Source organism: Lagopus leucura, unplaced genomic scaffold (assembly GCF_019238085.1).
Source record: "Lagopus leucura isolate 7727_CA_CO unplaced genomic scaffold, USGS_WTPT01 Super-Scaffold_100030, whole genome shotgun sequence".
NCBI lineage: Eukaryota > Metazoa > Chordata > Aves > Galliformes > Phasianidae > Lagopus > Lagopus leucura.
This window is the reverse complement of record NW_024962281.1, coordinates 6880338-6900145: the sequence shown is the minus strand read 5'-3', so window position 1 is coordinate 6900145 and position 19808 is coordinate 6880338. Positions and strand designations below refer to the sequence as shown.

Genomic DNA, 19808 nt, shown 5'->3' with positions numbered 1-19808 from the left:
CTAGGCGCCTAGGAGGACTTCTCTATGGATCTTGGATGCCGGTCTCCATGGCGACCGCATGGTGCGTTGGTGGGAGGGGCCGAGGGGAGCGTTGCGCTCTCGTTGGTGACTGCGGCGCGAGGGCGCTGCGAGCGTTGGGGACCAACCGCAGGCGGCAAACGGCAGCGGCGTCATGGAGCGGGGCGGGGGCGACTGCCACGGCCGGGATTCTGACCTCGATCTCTGCTCTCAGGGTCCCTCAGGCGGTCAGGAGGCCCAGGCGCCCCTCCAAGAGACGCGCGTTAAAGCCAAGGAGCTGCAGCAGGAGGATGGAGGCTTCCCCGCCCGTCTTGAGGGCAGCAAGGAAGCCGGAGGGGAGCTCAGGTGCTCCCCAGCTCCGTGGGGGGGAAAAGAGAAGGCAAAAGAGGATCGAGAAAAGCGCGGCGGAGAAGAGCAGGAAGACGTGGAGGTGGTGGAGATCAGAGGAGGCGTGAAGGAACCCCGTCCCGGAGCGAGGGCGGATGGGGACGAGGACGGTGCTGCAGTCAGGGCCTCGCGCGGGCTCGCACACGCCGGCGGTGATGGCGGTGGGGCGCAGGCCGGTGAGGGGCTGGGGGTCCTCCCTGAGGACCTGAAGATCCCCCTGGTGCTTCGCCCTTTGCCGCCTGGTGCCCGTATACAGGTCCAAGGCCCCCTGCTGCCAAAGCTGATCCAGGTGTCAAAGGGGCCCGTGAGCCAAGTGCCTCTTAAAATGCAGACCCTGCTGGAGCCTTCCGTAAAAATTGAAACTAAAAACGTTCCCCTCACAGTACTGCCCTCCGATTCAGGTATTATGTTAAGAAGCCAAGTTAGCAGGGTTTTCATAAGGGACACGCAGCTGACGGGTTATCGGTAGTGGAAAGACAGCGCTAGAGAGCTAGCCCTCTGGATACATTGTATTTTGTAAAACCATCTAATTCAGCCTAGAGTGTGAGGTACAGGAGCACTGAGTTCTCCATTGCCATATCGGAATCAATACAGTGCTTGCTCCCTGCCTCTACTGATCCCCTTTATAAATGTTTAGAACCACACTGAATTTTGATTGCAAGTTGCAGTTTATGTGTCTACTTGATTTTTAAAATGGAGAGTTCATACACCTCTCCAGGACAATTTGGGCATGTTAAGTGGTGAACATTTTGTAGTATCTGTGTTAGATGCTTAATTGTTCTGGAAAGAAAAGGGCTTTTAAAATTTATGGGTTTTTAGGCTTTTAAAATTCATGACTTTAAGTTCTAAAGATAAGAAGACCTTCTCCCTTTATTGATAGTATGGAACAGTTCATTTCTAAGCCTTTTGCTGAGGGATCAGCTGTGAGGGTTCTGGCTGTTCATTATGTCACCAGTTCAATCCAAACACAGTCTGTGTTTACAAAGATGTAAAGCTAGGTGTCATGTAACGGTCAGTTGATAAAACAGATTCCTCCAGCAAATGCCTGTCCATATCTGAGGGGAAAAAAACCCATCTAGGAACCCAGCACAGCAATAGCCTCAGCAGAGAAGCCAGAGGCTGCTCAGTAGTGGGACTGAAGTGCCATATCAGTGCTAGGCCTTGCCTGTGCATCGTTAGGGCTTTTGGATACACAGTTCTGGGGGAGGTGACAAATTTGCAGTGATATGGTCTATGCCATACTGAGTTCAATTCATAAACAAGTTACAGGAAACAGTCTAGCCAAGTGAAATCCAAACTCTCTTAGCAGTCACATGTGTTACATATTTTTAAAAAGAGAATAAACAACAAAAGCCATGCACATGATTCCTTATACAGTGGTTCGGTGGAAGTTAGTAGAGCCTTAATTATTTTTCTAAGAATTGCTCTCCGCATGTGCAATGAATTTTGTGTATTCTGGAGATGTAGAGATTCTATTGACTGTCACTGAAAAGCCTTTTGATGTAATCTGCACTGCGTCTATTGCCTGGAAGATGATCTTTCCTCATTTTGTTGCATAGGTATGCCAGATACTCCATTCAGCAAGGACAAAACTGGCCACGTAAAGCGTCCAATGAATGCATTTATGGTGTGGGCTAGGATTCACCGACCTGCCCTAGCTAAAGCCAACCCCAATGCCAATAATGCTGAAATCAGTGTTCAGCTGGGGTTGGAGTGGAGCAAACTGACTGAAGAGCAGAAACAGCCCTATTATGATGAAGCTCGGAAAATAAAACAAAGGCACAGAGAGGAATTTCCTGGTAAACGTATTGATTTACCTCAGTGTTTTAGTAGGGCAGGATTCACAGGAGAAAAAAAAATACAAACACAAAAAGGTTTTCTTTCATTAGGGCAAAGAGAAGAGTTAGAAAACATGACACAAATTTCAAGCACTCAGTCCTTCTATCAGCTTTCCAGTGCTTGTGAAAACATATTCATTTCTTAGCATTCAAAAATTATGTGCATCCTTTAGAGCATCTGATGTTTCCTACATTCCCAGACCACCACAGCTCTTCTGGCTGCATGCAGAGTTTATTGTGAACGTTGCTCCAAAATCCCTAACAAATTTGTTTATCCACAACACTGCAGTTCAGTTAATAGGATAGTAACAAAACATAAGAATTTGCAACACTCTTTTTGAAAGCTGTTAAGATATCAGGTGTCACAATCCTTTGTGATGTCATAATCCTGCTAACCCACAACTATGGCTAGACGAGACCTGATGTCACAAATAAGCAAAAGACGAAGTGCAGTGCTCTTTCTCTCTCTCTCCCCTGGGCTGCTCAGTGTAAATTCACAGTTTATTTAAAGTCTGCTAGTGTTTAGTTAATGTTATATGTCAGAGGCAAACATATTTTGTATTGCCAAACTCTATATGGGATTCCTATTGGATCATATTTTCCATTGTCTCTTGCATTATGTGAAATTTGTGGGGTTAAAGAAAAAATCAGAAAAGACCTACATTTTGAATACAGTCATGATTTCCTTCAGGACTGGAAAGCCAGCGTGTGTCATGTTCTCCTTAGCATGCTTTCTGGAGCTGTGCCGTGTCCCTCCCTACCCTGCTGTATTTCTTTGTCTCACTAACAGTTACAGTTCAGTAACACAAACACAGTGCCCAAACGTGTCCATTTTCTTTCCACCTCTGATAAAACACCCCATTTACTCGCTCACTGACAGAAAGGCAGTTTTGCTATTGAAGCATTTTGAGAATTCTTTGACATTTTTTCTGATTTTTTCTTGAGGTATAAGGTTAAAAAAAAAAAAAAAGAGAGAGAGAGAGGGAGAGAAAAGAAAAAGAAACAGAGACACCATCCTATAAATGGTATATCTGCATTTTTTCATCTCTGACAGGTTGGGTTTATCAACCACGACCAGGCAAGAGGAAGCGTTATCCACTGGCTGTCTCTGCTGTATTTTCCAGCACTACCCAGAATATCATCACTACAAATCCAGTTGCTGTTTATCCCTTTTCATCACCTGCATTTCCTGCTGCCATGCACAGTATTCAGAAAAATATTGGACATCCAGTCTGTGAGTTGCAGTAGTGAATGATTTTAAAAATCAGGAATTTACCTGTAGTAGCAGAAGTTATACCTCTAGTAGTGTAGGCATATTTAAAAAACAATGTCTCAGTCTGCATGGACACTTCTATTTCTTTCGATTCTCCTCTGCACTGCACCTCTGCCTCCTAGTCTCTACCTACTGCTTCCTCACACTTAGCTGCTCTTTAATTCTGTCCCCCTCTTCATCCTCCACAGATGCTGCTACTGTCTTTGTAGTTCCTAGTGCCTCCTGGGTCTCTCTGGCTGTCTGTTATTCAACACTTGCCTCCTGAAGAGCTATAATCATTTCATTTCCCTGTTCTGCCTCCCTCACCCATATCTTTGCACCGCAGATCTAACTGCACCAGCATTCAAACCTGCTCTATTAAGCCTGGAAAGTTTTATTAGCTAATTACCTCCATCCAATGTTAGTGTTCTTTGCTAGCGAAGCAGCACTATTCTAGGGCTCAGCAATTTGTGCTGCACACAAGGAGGCAGAATTGTCTGCAACGTGATTAGAAATGAAGTTAGAAGAGTGTTGGTAAGGTGTGATATTAAAAGTCACTAAATCTGGAAAAGGAATTTTTCTCTTGCATGTTTTCCATCAGTTACTTGGGTGTTTTGTGCACCTCTGGAATAGCTCTATGCATCGCTGTTACCAACTTGCATAGTCTAGAAATGCATTGAATGTTGCACCTAACCTGGAAAGATCTTCCTTTTTTATTAAATATTTCAACAGTGAAATGGAGTTTATTATGAGAACCCATGTGCAAATATAAATATCTAACCTGCAGTTTCTGATGTTTTGTGGTGAAAGAGCTCTGGCTCCATCAGTGCCCGGACAGTGGATCACAACAGCTTAGGTTCAGGCACTGGACTTCAGTGAGACAAGAAAACAAAATGCCTGTTAATGCTGTATGGTAATATTTGGAGACATAGAAGAGAGCACTTGGGGTACTTTGTTCTGGCAAAGTTTCTGAAGTAGATATGTGATCATTTCTCAAATTGCTCTATAAATTTGACAGAATTGTTTAGTTTCTTACCCCAGTGTATCTTATAATGTTGTAGTGTCCTCAGATGCTAGTGTGTTTAATTCCAGGGTTTACTATCCTATTGAGCTTGAAATCACTCTCAAACACAAATGGTAAAATCTGGAGGCATTTGGGATTCATTGACTCAGCATTTAGATGCTTAGACTAGCTAGTGGTTTTTGGGAACACTAATGTAAAGTGTTTTGGAATCTTACTGTGTAAAGGCAGTCTTTAACATGAAGTATAATTTGAAAGTGTACATCTGCAAAATGTTTTAAAGTGAAACTGGCCAGTGGAAGTGTTTGTAGGTGAAACAAATAAGAAAACATATCAAGAGCTGTTCTGTAATTGTTACTTCTGCTCTTCACTTCTGCTTTGGCACCATGCAGATTTATGAAGAATTTGGCTCATGCCATCTCAGCTATTAGACCTGGGATGTCTTCTGATCTTCAGGCACTAAATGGTAGTTCATTTTTCATTCACCCTTGTTTTTGTTCTGTTCTGTTGAAGGAAGATTAAACACATGTACTCCAAAACCATGCCAGACACACATAGGCCAATTGGCACGTGACTTGAGTTGCAGGGAAGCGATGCTATGAAATGTTTTGGAGCAAATGGTTCTGGCTCCAGATGTGGTTTGCTATGTTACTGTTTATGAAATCTCTTCCTTTACCCGTGTCTGATAAATAATTGCTCTCTTTCCTAAAGGTGAAGCTCCTTCTGCCAGCCGGCTGCCAGCTTCTTCTATTCAACGTCCAAGTCCAATTAATCTTTTCCGACCTGCTATTGCAAGCACCACTCCAGTAGCAGTTCCAGCTCCAACCCTGCCTCTGCGCCCTGTAATTGCATCACAGCACTTTGCTGAGCCTACTCAGAGAGAAGCTCGTGATGTATCATCTGGATCCTATTGCTTTCTGAAGAGATCAACACCAGTTGTTGTTGATCTCTCCAGTAGAAGTTCAAGTGCCACATCAAACACTAGTGACAGATTTTCTGTCCCTAATAGCGAGTTTCCAAAGGATTTGTCAGGGATTTCTGCTTATCCTAGAGGTGTACTTCTTCCCCAGGTCACACCTCTTCCTCATTCGCATCTCTGTGAGAGTCCTCCCATTGGGCAGGCAGCCAGTCTGTATGGAGTACCTCCTCAGTTTTCATTTTATCACCCCTACTTTGTTCCTGGACCTCACTATATCCCCTCAAGGTAATGCAACCCTTCATTTCAATCCCATTTAGATTAAGTGCTAAAAGGCTTTAACTTTCAGAAAGCAGATGGAGCATTCAATTCTTGAGACAAGAACACAGTGCCCGAAAGGAAGGGTGCTCTTCTCTTCCCATGACTTCTGTGTGCTGGGACCTGCTTTCCTGAGGCTGCTTGTAATATATGCATAGTTACTGAAGGCTCTGTGGTATGATTTTAATAATTGCCATTCCCAAGCCCACAGTAAATAGAAGTACCTTCTCTCTACTTCGTGCTCCTAAGTGCAGTTAGATGCACTACATCTGATCTCTATGGAAAAGTATTAGGTAAATGTATTTTCAAAATGATCAGATGCAATTAAGTAGTTTGTGTGAGATGTCTCCCAGCTACTTGTATGATTGTAGCTGTCATAACTACCAATATTTCTGAAATCTGGTCCTGTGGGAAATGTCTTCAGAAATATTACATCACCAGTAATTACTAGTTCATCCTTGGCAGCCTCTGGGTAGTAAATCAGAGATCACCTAATCAAAGTATTTACAAACTAACACATGTAATACCCTGTGAGTATTTCTTACACTTTTCTATACCGTTCTCAGTATGTACATTAATGTACTGCAGGCTTACTTGATTCTGAAATCATGACATTCCATGACATTAATTAATACTTTAAAACAATGGGGTTTTGATTGTTTTTAATGTCCTGCCTGTGTTTACTATGAAGGGATGCATATGCAATCCTTGCTAATATAGAGTCTGTGTATGACTCTTCTTACGAAACCAGTGTTTAAATAAGACATGGCTCTAAAGTATGTGTACTTTGATGGTTTCATCTAAACTAACTTAGACTAACATTCTGATTCTCTCAGTTGGATGGAAGTCCAGCTATCTGAAGGACTACTTTCAATCTCTTTCTTTGCAGCACGTGCCCATTCAGCCGTCCCCCTTTTGGCTGCGGGAATTTCTCCAGCTCAGTGCCTGAATGCTTTGGCTTCTATGGAGATGGCTACCAAAAGCAGGAGATGAAGTTTTCACCTCTGTACAGAGATTACTCTTTCAGGGGACACCCAGGGGGAAGAATACGTGAAGACTCACGTGTCTGCACAGACCTCGAAGAAGTGACCTATCACAGCAGCCACAGTGAGGAGGGTTGTATTAGTATTAGCCCCATATCACAGCTAGACACTGGAGCACTTGAGAATGATTTGCCAGCCACCCCACCTTCTCCTTCCAGCATCCAGCTAGTCAATGTGACTGACAGCGAGGACGAAGAAGAAAAAAAGGTGTTGCAAGAGCTGTGATGTTTAAACCAATTGATAATCTAAGAAATTGTTACAGAAGAGGAAATAAATATTTTCGTCACTACCGTCTTCAGAGAATGTGTTCAATGGGAAACCCATGTACCCTGAGCAACCCGTGCATGTCAGTTTGAGGACTCTAATGAACTGCTTATACTTTGAGAGGTCACATACAGGTTTGGGAATGCCTAAAAGCTTTCTGAAGTTTCACCTGGTTCGTCAGGGCATTGCTTGGACTCTGGCTTAGGAAAGCACTTACACTCAACTCAACTCAAGATATTTGACAACATTTGACAAAGATATTTTCCTGAGGAGAGATATATTTAAGCACATCCTTTTATTGCTCCTCTGAATTAGAATACTGCCTTTTATTGTTTACAGATGTTCTAATGGTATTTTCCATTTTTTTTTAGGTGTTACTTTAGGAATTTTAGCAATAATTCTGGCTGCAGTAAAATAGCCAAGAATGATTCTGCAGTGCTTTTTGTTGTTACTTTCATGAGACAGTTTTGTTTAATTTGGTTAATTTTTACTGTACTCTGCGTTTGTAGTACGAATGTTATATAATGCACTGATAATATAGATCAGTTTGAGTCACATCTTAGTCTGTAACCAGTTCCATTAAGGAAAACGGATTGCCCAGAAGGTAGGTGGATGTGTGGTAGAACCTAGAGAGGGGAAAATGGATGGGATCCAGTCCTGTGACTGACATTAGTGGACTGTGAGTTGATCTCTGAGTGTCGTTATTACTCTAAAGAATTCTCCAGAGAATTCCAAATTCTCTGAGGAATATCAAAGGCTTTTAATAGAGAGGGTGTCTGTGCTGAACTCAGAGTGAGGAAATTCAAAAATTTTTGGCCCAAATATGTAAATAATGTTACAAACGTTTATGTTTCTGTATTGCGAAAAGGAGGTCGTTTCTGTCCAGGAATTCTGTTATCTTTCTGTTGTTACAGTTGAATAAACTCACCTGAGTAATGTTCCCCTAGTTTTTCATTTTAACATGAACATCAAACTGATTTCAGTGTCGGTTGTATCCTGTGTTTTACTGTGAAGCCAGAACTGTGTGTGAGCTTCAGAGGGGTGAGGCATTCAGCATCTGCTGTGCTGGGTCCACCTGCTAATGAGACCTCATTGTTCATTTAGGAAAACACAGTATCATATCCTCCATGGAAATCTTCTCTGTTTAATACCACAAAGACAATAAGAAGAGAAGACTGAAGCTTAATATATCCTGAATTTCTTAATTGGAAACAAAATGTAAGACTGATTTTTCCTGCCTTTCCTGTTAGAGCTGAAGGCCTGTATCAGACATTCAGGATCTGTGTCTGCAGATACAGCATTAGACCCAGCTCTCTCTGCTGTTTACCTTAATCCAGACTAAAAATCACCTTGCGTGCTTCAGAGTTTGAAAAATATCAGATGAAGATATTCTAAAGATATTTGGGGCTGTGAGCAACCTGGTCTAGTGGGAGGTGTCCCTGCCTATAGCAGGGGATTGGAAATAGATGGTGTTAAAGGTCCCTTCCAATCCAAACTAGTCTACGATTCCAAAGTTTGTTTTCTCTTGCTGCTGTAACAACTTTTAGTAGTCTGCTTCTCATTGTGGTCACTGCCTGTGGCTACACTTTTGCAGAGATTCCTTTCCTCTCCAGGGTTATTGGACATTTTTATGGGCTGGGGTCATTAGAAGTCCTTATGTCATTAAACCTGTTCCCCTTCTTATGGGCATTTGCTACTTTGGTACAAATACTATTGGAGAAGTTTAAAGTCAGCGTGGAGAAAACTGCAGTGCTTTAATATACAAATATAGTCAGAAGGATGCAGCATGTCAGCATATACTGATCTGTGCACTTCTTTGTAGGAATTAAGCAAAATTAGCAGCAGTGGCCCACCCTTAAATAGAAAAAAAAGGAAAGAGCACTTTGACAGTATTTCAGTAACAGCACATTGGGACAAGCCCTTGTGTGGTACCTGATCATCTTACAGTGCTTCTCCCTCTTTGGCAGGGCAGCTGCTCTAAGGCTCTCCCAAGTATTCCTGCTATCCTGCTCGGATGGTGGAAAAACAAAGCTAATCAGAAGATCTTTGCTCAGCCAAAGCTGTTCCCAACTCTTAAGGCCTGAAATAATGAAGTTACATCACCGGTTCCCTTCACCGATTCACAGCCTTCCTCCTTTGATCATTTCAAGTGATCTGAAAGAGGAAAAATGTTCTGAAAAAAAGGAAGATTTCACATGCCACTCAAGTTAGCCAAGATGTTTACCATTGGCACATCAGAAATGCTGAGGTTACACGTGACAGCATGTCATCCACATTCACTCACTACGATTTTTCGGTAACACTTTCTCCAATTTCAAGAGGCTTTCGATGGCGGTTCATGATCAGCCTTCCTTATTTCTGAACAGAGAGTTCAAACGAAATTTTACGGAGCTCTCAGTTTGATACACACCCGAATCATTCCCTGTGTAAGTCTGTTTCCCTAACAGGCTTCTCTCTGAATCTGTCTTTCTATGAGCTTAACTCTTAGTATATTTCTAAATTACAACAAATGGAATGGGAGAAACATCACCTTTTGCCCTGCAGCCAACCTGAAGAGTTAAACCACCTTGCATAGTGCAAAGCTAGTGCAGAAACCCCGCTGCAAAAGCGTGCTCAGCAGCTCTGGCCAGGGGAAATGGAAATCATTTCCAAACCTACAGAATGACTGCACCCCCCACCCTGTGTGCTGCGTAGGAGCTGCTGCTAATAGGTACATCCTTGCCTTGGTCACAGGAGATGTCACGGACAGATAAGGCACCAGAGAACAGACTGCCACATTCCCAGCTGATACTTCTAACCAGGCAATTGGGACTGTGGGGGAAATGAGTCTGTGCAATTCCCAGATAACAGAAAGCTTGATCTCGCTCTGTGAATCAAGCAAACAACCCATTAAGAGCTTTTTGAAGAAGTGGGTCCAGGGCAGGATCTGAGTCATGCTGTGCCAGAGGCAGGTAGCATTGCAGCATCTGAGCACAGCTAATAAGGCTGGGATACCCTGCAGCTTTCCATGCAACAATGCCTGAGCAGTGTAAGCGATACAACATATAAATATAGATTAAACTATTTATAACGATAGCACAGTATGTGGTTATATTTTTATAGGGGGACTTACTGCTGATTATAAATTAAGAGATCAATTCTCACATTACTAAATCCAGAGATAAAAATATCACTATACAGCAAATGCAAATGCTGCATATACTTTATTTTTATGACACTTGAATTATAACCAAAATCACAAGCAGCTAAGCAGCAGTTATTGGCCCAACTATTGCAGCAATTTTAAGATACATTCTTTTTATTTCATTTTATGCTTTTTTGAGCTGATCTTTTTGAGAAATAGGTGGAACAGCCCCGTGAAAATTTGTCATACTGGGAAGATCTGTGATCCTTCAGTGCAAGTGTAGGTATTCCTCATCAAATATTATTTTTCTCTGGGCAGAAATATCATTCAGGGATGAAAGCAGAATAGCTGTCTAAATTTGGGTTACATTTTTACTTCTTTGTAATGAAAGCATTGGCAGTAGTGCCATTGTTTTCTTCTCTATTACAGGCAGCTACAAATTAATGGGAGAGTTCACAGAAAGCTCTGGGTTTCCTTTCAAGATACTCGAGGGGATTCAAAGAGCTGATTTGGTCCCTGGATTTCCACCCTGAGAAACTGTGAATTATTTGTGCAAAGGACATTTGTGACCTGTTTGTGGTGAGTATGAGGCCATTTATGGCACAGCATTTCCTGTGGGCACAATGATAGGAGTCAGCAAAGATCTTCAGTTAAAGAAAGCCCAGTGGTTTTCAATAGTATATATAAGCCACTGGACCAGAGGCAAAATCTATTACTATTATTCTTAATTGTAAATGCATTATTCATTTCCTTTTGGCCTTGTTTACCAGTTTGCTCTGCAATGTAGCCAGGTGCGGATTCTCCCTGTTGGTTATGCTGGTTTTCCTTCCTGGTGGTTCACTGACACAGACACATGAAGCACAGAGATGAATGGAAAGGGTGTTGTGGATAACGCAGACCAATGGCTGAAGCATAACGCAATGACCAACAGGCAGTGCTTTTTCGTGTTGTTCAGAGCCAAGCCCACAAAAAATGCAATCATCCTCCCTCACAGCCTCGTTGGTGTAACTGCACCTTGAGATGGCAGTGACTGTGCTGTTAACCAGCTCACGCTCTGCCAGGCTGCCAGCACCTTTCTCACTGATATCCCTGTGCCAGTGTCACCGAGCCTGGGTCAATGCTGCCCAGCAATGGGCTTATCCTCATGGCGGAGAGCTGGCAAAGGGATGGTGCAGGGAGTCAGCCCATGGGTCAGCCCTGAAGGGTGCAGAAGAAGCCAGGGATACTCGCTTGGGAGCTTCACAGAATGAGCAGGGGCCATGAACTGTGTGTGCTCCTTCCACAGCCCCTTTGTCCGCCTTAAGGGGAGAGGAGCTGTGAATCCGGTTTTGCTTCTGCAAAACCAGCATAAAATCACAGCTGCCCTCAGCTGCCCACTGAGATAAGGAATTTAGGATGCTTTAGGCAGCATGGGTTCAGTCATGAAGAGTTTGGTTGGGTTATGTAATAAAGAATCAATATCATAGCCCAGCTCCTTTGGGAGCTGCTTGAAGGCGATGCGCCTGCTTCCTTCCAGCACGTCCTCCCTTCTTGCTGCCTTTGCGACGGCTTTCTGTGCTGACAAAGGAGGGGAGGAGGGAGGGACAGGAGAGTCTTTGCATGAAAGCAGCCCGAGCTCCCACCGAGTACCCGGGGCTGGAGTGGGGAGAGGAAGAAACGGGCAGGAGCTGTAGGGCGGTGTTGCGGGTGGGAGGAGAAAGCCGGACCGGGAGCTTCTATATATGAGGGGTGCGGTGGCGAGCCGAGTCCAGCCTGGAGCCATGCGGGGCCGGGGGCTGCTCTGCGGCATCGCCCTCTCGCTGCTGCTGCAGCCGCCGCGCAGTGAGTGCGGGGACATCGGGATGGGGACCGGCGGGGCGGGGGGCACGAGTGCGTTCTGCTGCATGAGCCTCGGGGAGGATGGGCTTGGAATGGCAGGGTATCTATCTCCTCCTGCTCCCCTCCTCCCAGCTTCTCGTTCTCTATCTTGGTGCTGAGCCGTTCGCCTCCTGTTCCCTATCCCCAGGCGCAGAGGCTGGTGGCACAGAGCCGCAGCCCGCCGTGCTGGTGCTGAGCTGGGACGCGCTGCGGAGCCCCGGCGGAGAGCAGGTGGGTCGGGTGCGGTGCTGCTGGGCTGGGCGCCCCGTTCTACGCCGAGCTACTGCGGAGCGCTGCCAGGTGGAGGGATGAGGCCGCGGTTCCTGTGTGTGAGCTCCCACGGTGCGCGCTGTGTGTTCTAAGCTGAGCTCTGCGATGAGGCTGAGGCCGGCTGCGGTCAGGGAGCCGCTGCATCCCTCCCGAAGGCAGGGGAACGCTGGCTATCTGCTCTCGGCAGGCTGCTCCTTTACACGTGCATCCTCGCTGCCCTGCACTGAGGCTTCCGATCGCGTCACAGAATCACAGAATCACAGAATTGCAGGGGTTGGAAGGGACCTCCAGAGATCATCGAGTCCAACCCCCCTGCCAAAGCAGGTTCCCTACAGCAGGTCGCACAGGTAGGCATCCAGGCAGGTCTTGAACATCTCCAGAGAAGGAGACTCCACCACCTCCCTGGGCAGCCTGTTCCAGTGCTCCAGTGCGTCTCTCTGACCTACTTTAAAGCTTTGCTTTCACTGTACTGAGATGGATCACAGCTGCGAGGGTGTTTCCCTTAAAAATATATAAATAAACCCCACACAAATAAACAAAACCCAACGACAATACCAAAAAAACAAACAAACAAACAAACAAACAAAAAAAAAAAAAAAAAAAAAAAAAAACCAAACAAGTCACTCCAAAGCTCAGGTGCAGATCGTAGTGACAGAATGTTTTGGGTTAGAAGGGACCTTCCAAGCTTACCTACTCCAACCCAGCAGACCCAGCTGCTCAAAGCCCCATGCAGTCTGAGCACTCCCATGGATGGGGCATTCACAGCTCTTTCAGCCCACCTGTGTCTTGTGCCCTGTGTGAGTACAGACATTTCTCCACTTCTCTTTGCTCTCAGTGGTCTGTCTGCAGCCGTTCTGAGAACTGCTGGGATGTTGGACTTGAATGTCAACCACAAACCAACCACAGTTTCCTAGCATCTGTGCTGCTGATATCATGAAGGTATCAAATAATGAAAGGGGAAAATCCAGATGAGGTTGCTTAAACTGTGAACCAGAAGAAGGAAAGCTACAGCATTTTTGTAAAGAAAATTATGGCAGCTCCCTGTAGCTGTTGTTATTCTGGGCTTAATGTCCTTTCCATATGATAGGAATTTCTATAACTCCATTGTGCTGTATAAGGAAAAAAGCTGCAATGGCTCCCTCATGCTCTTAATTCTCTAAAAAATGTTCTTGCAACATAGGCTAGAAGTTTTGTTTCTCTCTGTTATTGATAGTGATACAAATACATCTGGACAGCATTTGCCTTTACATAAAGTTGCTGTGTCTCAGGGGTCTTACTTGGTTTGTTTCAAGCAGATTCCTGTTGGCTCCCAAACCCATGTTAGCAAAGCTTATGTAAAGCTGGGATAGTTCTGTTACGTGGCAATTAATGGACTCTGAAGCTGAGTGAAGGAAAGCATTATTAGTAATAATGATGAAGAGACGTTACAGTCACAGAGACGCTCAAATCCCCCAGTGATGGGTGAGGCAACATCTTCTGCAACTGCTTACATAAAAAACAGCAGACCCACTCTGTGGTGGACTGAGTGTGTAATTTAGTGGACTAAAACTCAGCCCCTTGGCATTATCCTTTGTTGTATGCATTAAGGTATTTAGTCGTTCTGCATCACCTGATGGAAAATGAAGGACAGATGAACAAAACCCGGAGTATGAGTGGGGAGCTGATGAAAGGAGAAGCTTGTAACCTGGAGCTGACAGAGTGATGCCCAAACATACCTCAGGGCTGACAGCCTTTTAACAGAGCATCCTACTCAGCCTTGCTTTATGTTGCTTTCGGTTGATCTGTTCTGCAGAATCCCCTCTGACACTCAATAAGGAAATACATTGGTTGACTGCTTCTCACTGGTTTTCATAGTTGGTTTTTTTGTTTTGGTTTTTTTTTTTTTTTTTTGGCACACAGTTTAGGTGAATTGAGAAGTCTGTTCTTATCAGATGGCTTATTCATGCATTTCCTTTGAGAGGAAAAGCTCATTCAGAAACCTGACTTCAGCTAGCCCTGCTTTGACAGGGAGGTAAACCATAAAGAAATCCAGAGGCCTCCACTTTGGGCTTCTGGCAAACATATTCTATCCTTGAATTATTTAATTAATATTTTTAACACTGCTTTTGCTGTCTGCACTGCTCCTTTCTATCAGCTCTAGCAACGGTGTTAACTTATCCAGCTGTCCTGCATCCTAGCTCAGGGCTGTGCTTTGGGCTATTTGTGGATTGCAGACTGGGGCTGTGGCTGCTGTGCTTGAACTCCCAGGAAAGCTGCTGCCATGGTTTCTGCAGCCTGGGACTCACACAAGAGCAGCTGTGAAATAATGTCCCCCAGACCTCTAGGAATCTGAAGACATCTACAGGATCCTGTTGCCTGCGTCTTCCTGGCATTTCTAGGGTGAAAGGAATTTTGTGTAAATCTCTGAAAGAGGCGTGATTCCTCTTGTCCTGAAATAGGCTTCTAAAAAAAGCTTTTTTCAGCTGGGACAACAAAGGAAGCTTTGGTTAACTTGCTCATCTGTTCGATGCGTAAACCTCAGGGGCAAATTGAGATGTCCCATGATACAGACCTGACCATGGTGTGCCCACAAATGGGCTCAGTGCACACCAAGCACTCCAGCACCAGGACTCACTGCCACATCTGAGCCCATCCCTCCCCACAGGAGACTGGGGACACTGGCTCAGATGCAGCACCCTAACAGCACAGCCATGCTGCTTGCCGGATCTGTGTTAGCGTGGCTGTGCTGTGGGGATGCAGCAGTGCATCTGAAGCCATTGCTTCTCCTCTCCGGCAATGAAGGTTACAGCCTTCCCCTGTGGAAGAAGGCAAGGAGTGCTTTAAGGTCAGCTGCAATATCTAGGGGAACAATTTGTTTTTCTGGATGTGTTCATAGTGGTGATGATTCATGAGTAACAGGCGCTGTCTTTTGTATGCAGCATCCACTCCAAGCTGAAGTTCGGATACAGGCAGAAGGCCAGGAGCTCATCTTGGACTTAAAGAAAAATGGGTAAGTGTGCTTTGCTCTGCAGTTTGACTTGTGCTCACTAAAGCAATGAATAAGGATTACAGTGAAGTCAACAGGAAAACCTCCACCGACTGAACAGGATTTGTATAAAGGCAGGATGAGGAAGTACTTTTTTGGATGTCAAGGTTATCCCAGGTCTGAGTCCTCACTGGTGTTAACTGGGCAGTGTTCACTTCAAGAAAGCTGTCAGTAAAAAGCAGACTGTGACCTGGTCTGCAGTCTGAAAACTTACATTTGTATCATAGTTCTTGCATTCACCAGAAGATGTTGCTGATGCAGAGTGCACTGTTTACCAAATGACTCACTGTGCCTCTAATGCTGTGATAAGAAGAGATGCTGCTTTTTCTTTCCTAGGACAAATGATCTGATAGTTTTTATTCCATTAGTGCCCTTCGTGCTGAAGCACACTGAAAATATGCTTTTGCATTAACTGAAATGCAGCCTCCTCTTGGGCACGATCCAGCAACCATGTGAAAGTGTAGGGCATGATGTGTATGGAATCCAGCTGGCACTACAGGAGGGGAAGTTAAGTTGAAGGACCCTTGTCTGGAGGCTTTGCCCCATGTCTCTGGATTAGTTTCCAGTGGTGGAACAGCAGCTGGATATTTAGCTGCTATAAGCTTGTTGTTAAGCAGTCCACTTGTACTGTTAGTGTGTTAATTTTAAATTGATCTGAAGAGTTATCTATAGAAACACAACCCAGTGTATGTCTACTAGAACTAGCAGAGGGAATGTTTACCTTCAAATAATAACCCTTCCTTCCTATATTTTAAATGTGTTGCATGGACATCCCAGGCACAGAGCTTAGGGGCTCAGCTTTCCCCCTGAAATATCAGAGGATCTTTTCATGTCTGACAACGGTACGTGGTCCTAAATTATATTTGGGGTGTCCTACAGGAAAACCAGATTTTTCTTGGCACTGTGTGCAGCACAGACTGATAGCTGATGCAAGGAATGTGTATCCTACTGGGTGCTTTTGGTAATAGAAGCTTCTGGTATAAAGCTACTGGGAATTTCAGAGCTGCAAAACCTGGACATGTTTCCCATTCAGTCGTACACCTGTGTAGAACCATACAGAACAAGCCATCAGTTATCTGTACTTTGGCATCTCTCAGCTGGGAAAATAGAAGTGATTAAAGAGCAGGCAGCATAAGCACTGCCAGTTTGGTCCTGTGTAAAGCAGGGAAAATATCTGTTGCAGGTGGCAGTTTCAGCAGTGAGCTGAACCTGGAGGCAATGAGCCTGTGGGGGTTTCCTCCTGGTGAGAGGCTGTTGGTTTTAACATTTGGCACTAACTGCAAAGGTGAATTCCCTTCTGGCGTGGAAGAAGTGGGGTTCCTTCCAGAATTATGTCACTGTGCTGGTGACAAAACAGCCAGGTGCCTGGTGGGAGCAGGGCTGGACTATTTCCAGTGCAGGCAGACTTGTTGCTGGTGTTGGTAAACACAATGATAAGAATAAAAGGCTTCCATTGTGTTTATTTCCTGAGATGTGTTTTCATTCATTGAGATGTGTATACACAGACTGAAGTGCACACACGCTTCCACTGCAGGATCAATCCCTTTACAAGGGCTGCAGAAATAGGGCAAGCGGTTTGGAGCTCTTATATTCTGTGGAGAATACGAATGATTCACGGAGAGCAGCACTTCATGTGGGAGACTTTCCAGTTCTCAAGTCCTTGTTCAGGAGATGTGATGGCACCATCCCAAAATGAAGGTCTGTGAGCATGATTAGGCTCTGAGAGCCGCCGCTTCCCAGACTTGAGGGGGTGCAGAAGTAGTTCAGGGACTCTCAGTCTGAAAGAGAAATGATGAGGCAGAAGAGCATGAAGTGCATGGGAGCCCCGTGGATGCTGTCATCATTAGCATCTATAGAGCACTTATATGGGAAGTGGAGGAATGTCACTCCTCACTGCAGTCCATGGGGTCCAGCATGGAGCTGCTCCCGGCACCCAGAGCTCACACTGGGATGCTGAGTGATGACAGAACAGGGATTTCTTCCCTAAAGGGTCTGTCAGGCATCCGGGCAATGCAAGAGAAGCTGCCATTCTCTACTGGGGTCCATCCCTTTGGAGCAGTCTGAAACCTGGCTGCTCTGGTTTTGTGTTCCTTTGACAGTGAGTGTAACAAGTGCATGGAAGTTACTTGGGACTTTGTGAGTCAAGAAGATCCCCAGAGTTCTGGGTCATTTCACTGATCCCTGTAGAGGGGCTCCGGAAAGCTGGTAGGTTAGCTTGCATGCTTGCTTGTTAATCAGTCCTTATGGAGAGATGAAGGTGATGAAAATGATCTTGCTTTGGAAAAGTGAGAGAAAAAGCCATACAGATAAATCTTTTGTTTGTATGTTTGTTTGTAGGGACGCAGTAACTTTCAGTGAAACAGGCTGCTGTTTCCAATATGTGGAAGAAACGGTCACATTAAGATTGTGATTTCATATTCAATACAAGAAGGACATGGTGTTCATCTGCAGGGTGCAACACAGAAATTATTGCATATACTTCTTCAAAACTGAGCACAGAACTGAGTTTTGAAAGACCACCACACCGTCTGGGTCTGGGCTTCATATATCTAAGAATACAATCATTGCATTAGCAGTTAACGTAATGTTGCATTATTTCCTGTTTGGGCACTTATTACAAAGAAGGAACCACGCCGCAGTTCTAAGTAGAGGTCACAAAACCATGTCATGTTTCTGAGGAACAACAAAAGTATATCCCCTGAACGACTCACGCTTCTCTTAAGTGACCCAAAGCCACGTCCTGCAGCTGCAGGACTGGAAAGCTCAAAGCTGCACAAACAACAAATATATGGAAAGATGCCTATAAAACAGCTTTAAAGTTGGCTGGGGATTGGGAGCGAAGGAATCTGAGTTGCAAACATTGGATGAGAAGTGACTTAAAGGCATTTTTTTAATAAAAAGCAGCTTTGAGTCAAGCGTGGAGGGGATGCTGAGAGTCTTGAGTGTGTGGTAAAGCTGCCTGGTGTGAACCTTTTCTTCCTGGCCAAGGGATGATCTGATATTTGTGCAGCAGAAACTTGCGTGAATTTTTTTCTCACCTAAATACCATAGAAATATGGAACACAGCTGTGTGTTGGCTGCTGCTCTCCTGCAGCATCCGTGGTTGTGGGGGGCAGAGCCTGTGGGGGGCAGAGCCTGTGTGGGGCTGGTGGAGATGTGCAGAGTTTGCATGAGGACAGAGCAAAGAAAGCCCAGAGCTCATCTGATGAGGGCTCTGAAGCAATCCAGTGGTTATTTGCTGGATCTGATAAGGAGCAGTATCACTTCCAAGCTCTTCTGACCCCATCCAGGTAGCTGATGATTGCTCCAGACCTGGTTGATGCCCTCAGCAGTCTGGTAATGGCTTTGTATGTCACTTGTGTGTCACTGTTTCCTGCTTGTTCTCATTTCCAGGGCCTCCCTTCCCAACCGAGCGAGGAAGAGGGGAGGCTGCTGCCCACTCCCAAGCAGGAAGGATATATGAGATTATTCCACTGATGGGCTACACACTGTCAGTGTCTAATAGGTTTCCTGCATGGGGGGTTAAGGGTTATGTGAGAGAGGGAAATAGAGTTTATCCTGCTCTGCTGTCTCTTGGAGTCATCAGAAAAAGAGTGGTGGGACGTGGGAAGCTGTCACTGCTTTTCAGCCTTCTGATTCTCCTGGGATATTCAGTGATTTCTGTGCAGTGTATGGAGGAAGAGGAAATTGAATCCTTTAACTTTTCTCTCTGAATCATTATCAGCTAATTTTCTATTTATTTTATTTCCTTTTTCCTCTCCAGACAAGTTTTATAGTTCCCACTGGGGGTTATGTGGCAAATTTTGCTTAGGTCCTGTAACGTGAGTTACACAGCGAGTGTCAGATGATGCAGATGACAAAAGGGGATCGAAAGTGCTTTAGTAGCTTGTGGTGTTCTCCAAAACCTTGCAAATAGGTGGTTTAGTTCTACTTCAAGGGCTGGGAATCTACTTATTCCCTTCCAAGCTGCTGCCGTTTGCACAATAAACATGATCTCAGATATATCAGCATAGCTCCTGAGGGAGGGAGCTTAAGAGCTCTATGATTTTTCTGGATGAGATTTACTGACACAAAGAGAAAGCTTTTGGAGTTCAGTGGTTTAACAGTGCCAGTTTTTGGCTAAAGAATTCCAGGGAGGTGAAATCCCTGATTTTTCATTAGTGATGGATACAGACTCTTTGCATTGTCAGGGGTGACATTTTGGAGGTGTTTGTGATGGGGTCACTCTCAGGTTCTCACAATAAATCCTGACTTGAGGGAATGTTTGAAGGGCTGGGAAGTGAGGAATCTAATTTCCTCTCTTACCCTACTTGGATCCTGCTGAAAGGCAATGGAGTGGGGCCACAAATCATAGATGGAAATCTGATGTCTCAGCTTTCTTGGGAGAACCAATTCCCTCCACCTCCAGATGCTGGCAGCCAAGCTGGACAGATTTATGGTGATTTGAGGAAATGGACAGGGAAAAAAGATGTCAG

At 44.8% G+C, this 19808-nt stretch overlaps 2 protein-coding genes across 2 annotated transcripts in view; both read left to right on the top strand.

The window, feature by feature from the left end:
* The first annotated feature begins 172 nt into the window (after positions 1-172).
* SOX30 (SRY-box transcription factor 30) lies at positions 173-7031 on the top strand. The gene is made up of 5 exons (XM_042881689.1): positions 173-806; positions 1965-2204; positions 3298-3477; positions 5228-5720; positions 6640-7031. Exons 1-5 carry the CDS (start codon positions 173-175, stop codon positions 7016-7018), a joined length of 1926 nt encoding a protein of 641 aa, XP_042737623.1. The 3' UTR covers positions 7019-7031.
* Positions 7032-11941: 4910 nt separating this feature from the next.
* The window catches only part of ADAM19 (ADAM metallopeptidase domain 19), a 28731-nt gene continuing 20864 nt past the window's right edge, over positions 11942-19808 (top strand). The window contains exons 1-3 of the mRNA XM_042881808.1: positions 11942-12050; positions 12187-12269; positions 15227-15297. Of these exons, the coding sequence (XP_042737742.1) occupies positions 11942-12050; positions 12187-12269; positions 15227-15297 (263 nt within the window). The remainder of the gene's footprint in view (positions 12051-12186; positions 12270-15226; positions 15298-19808) is intronic.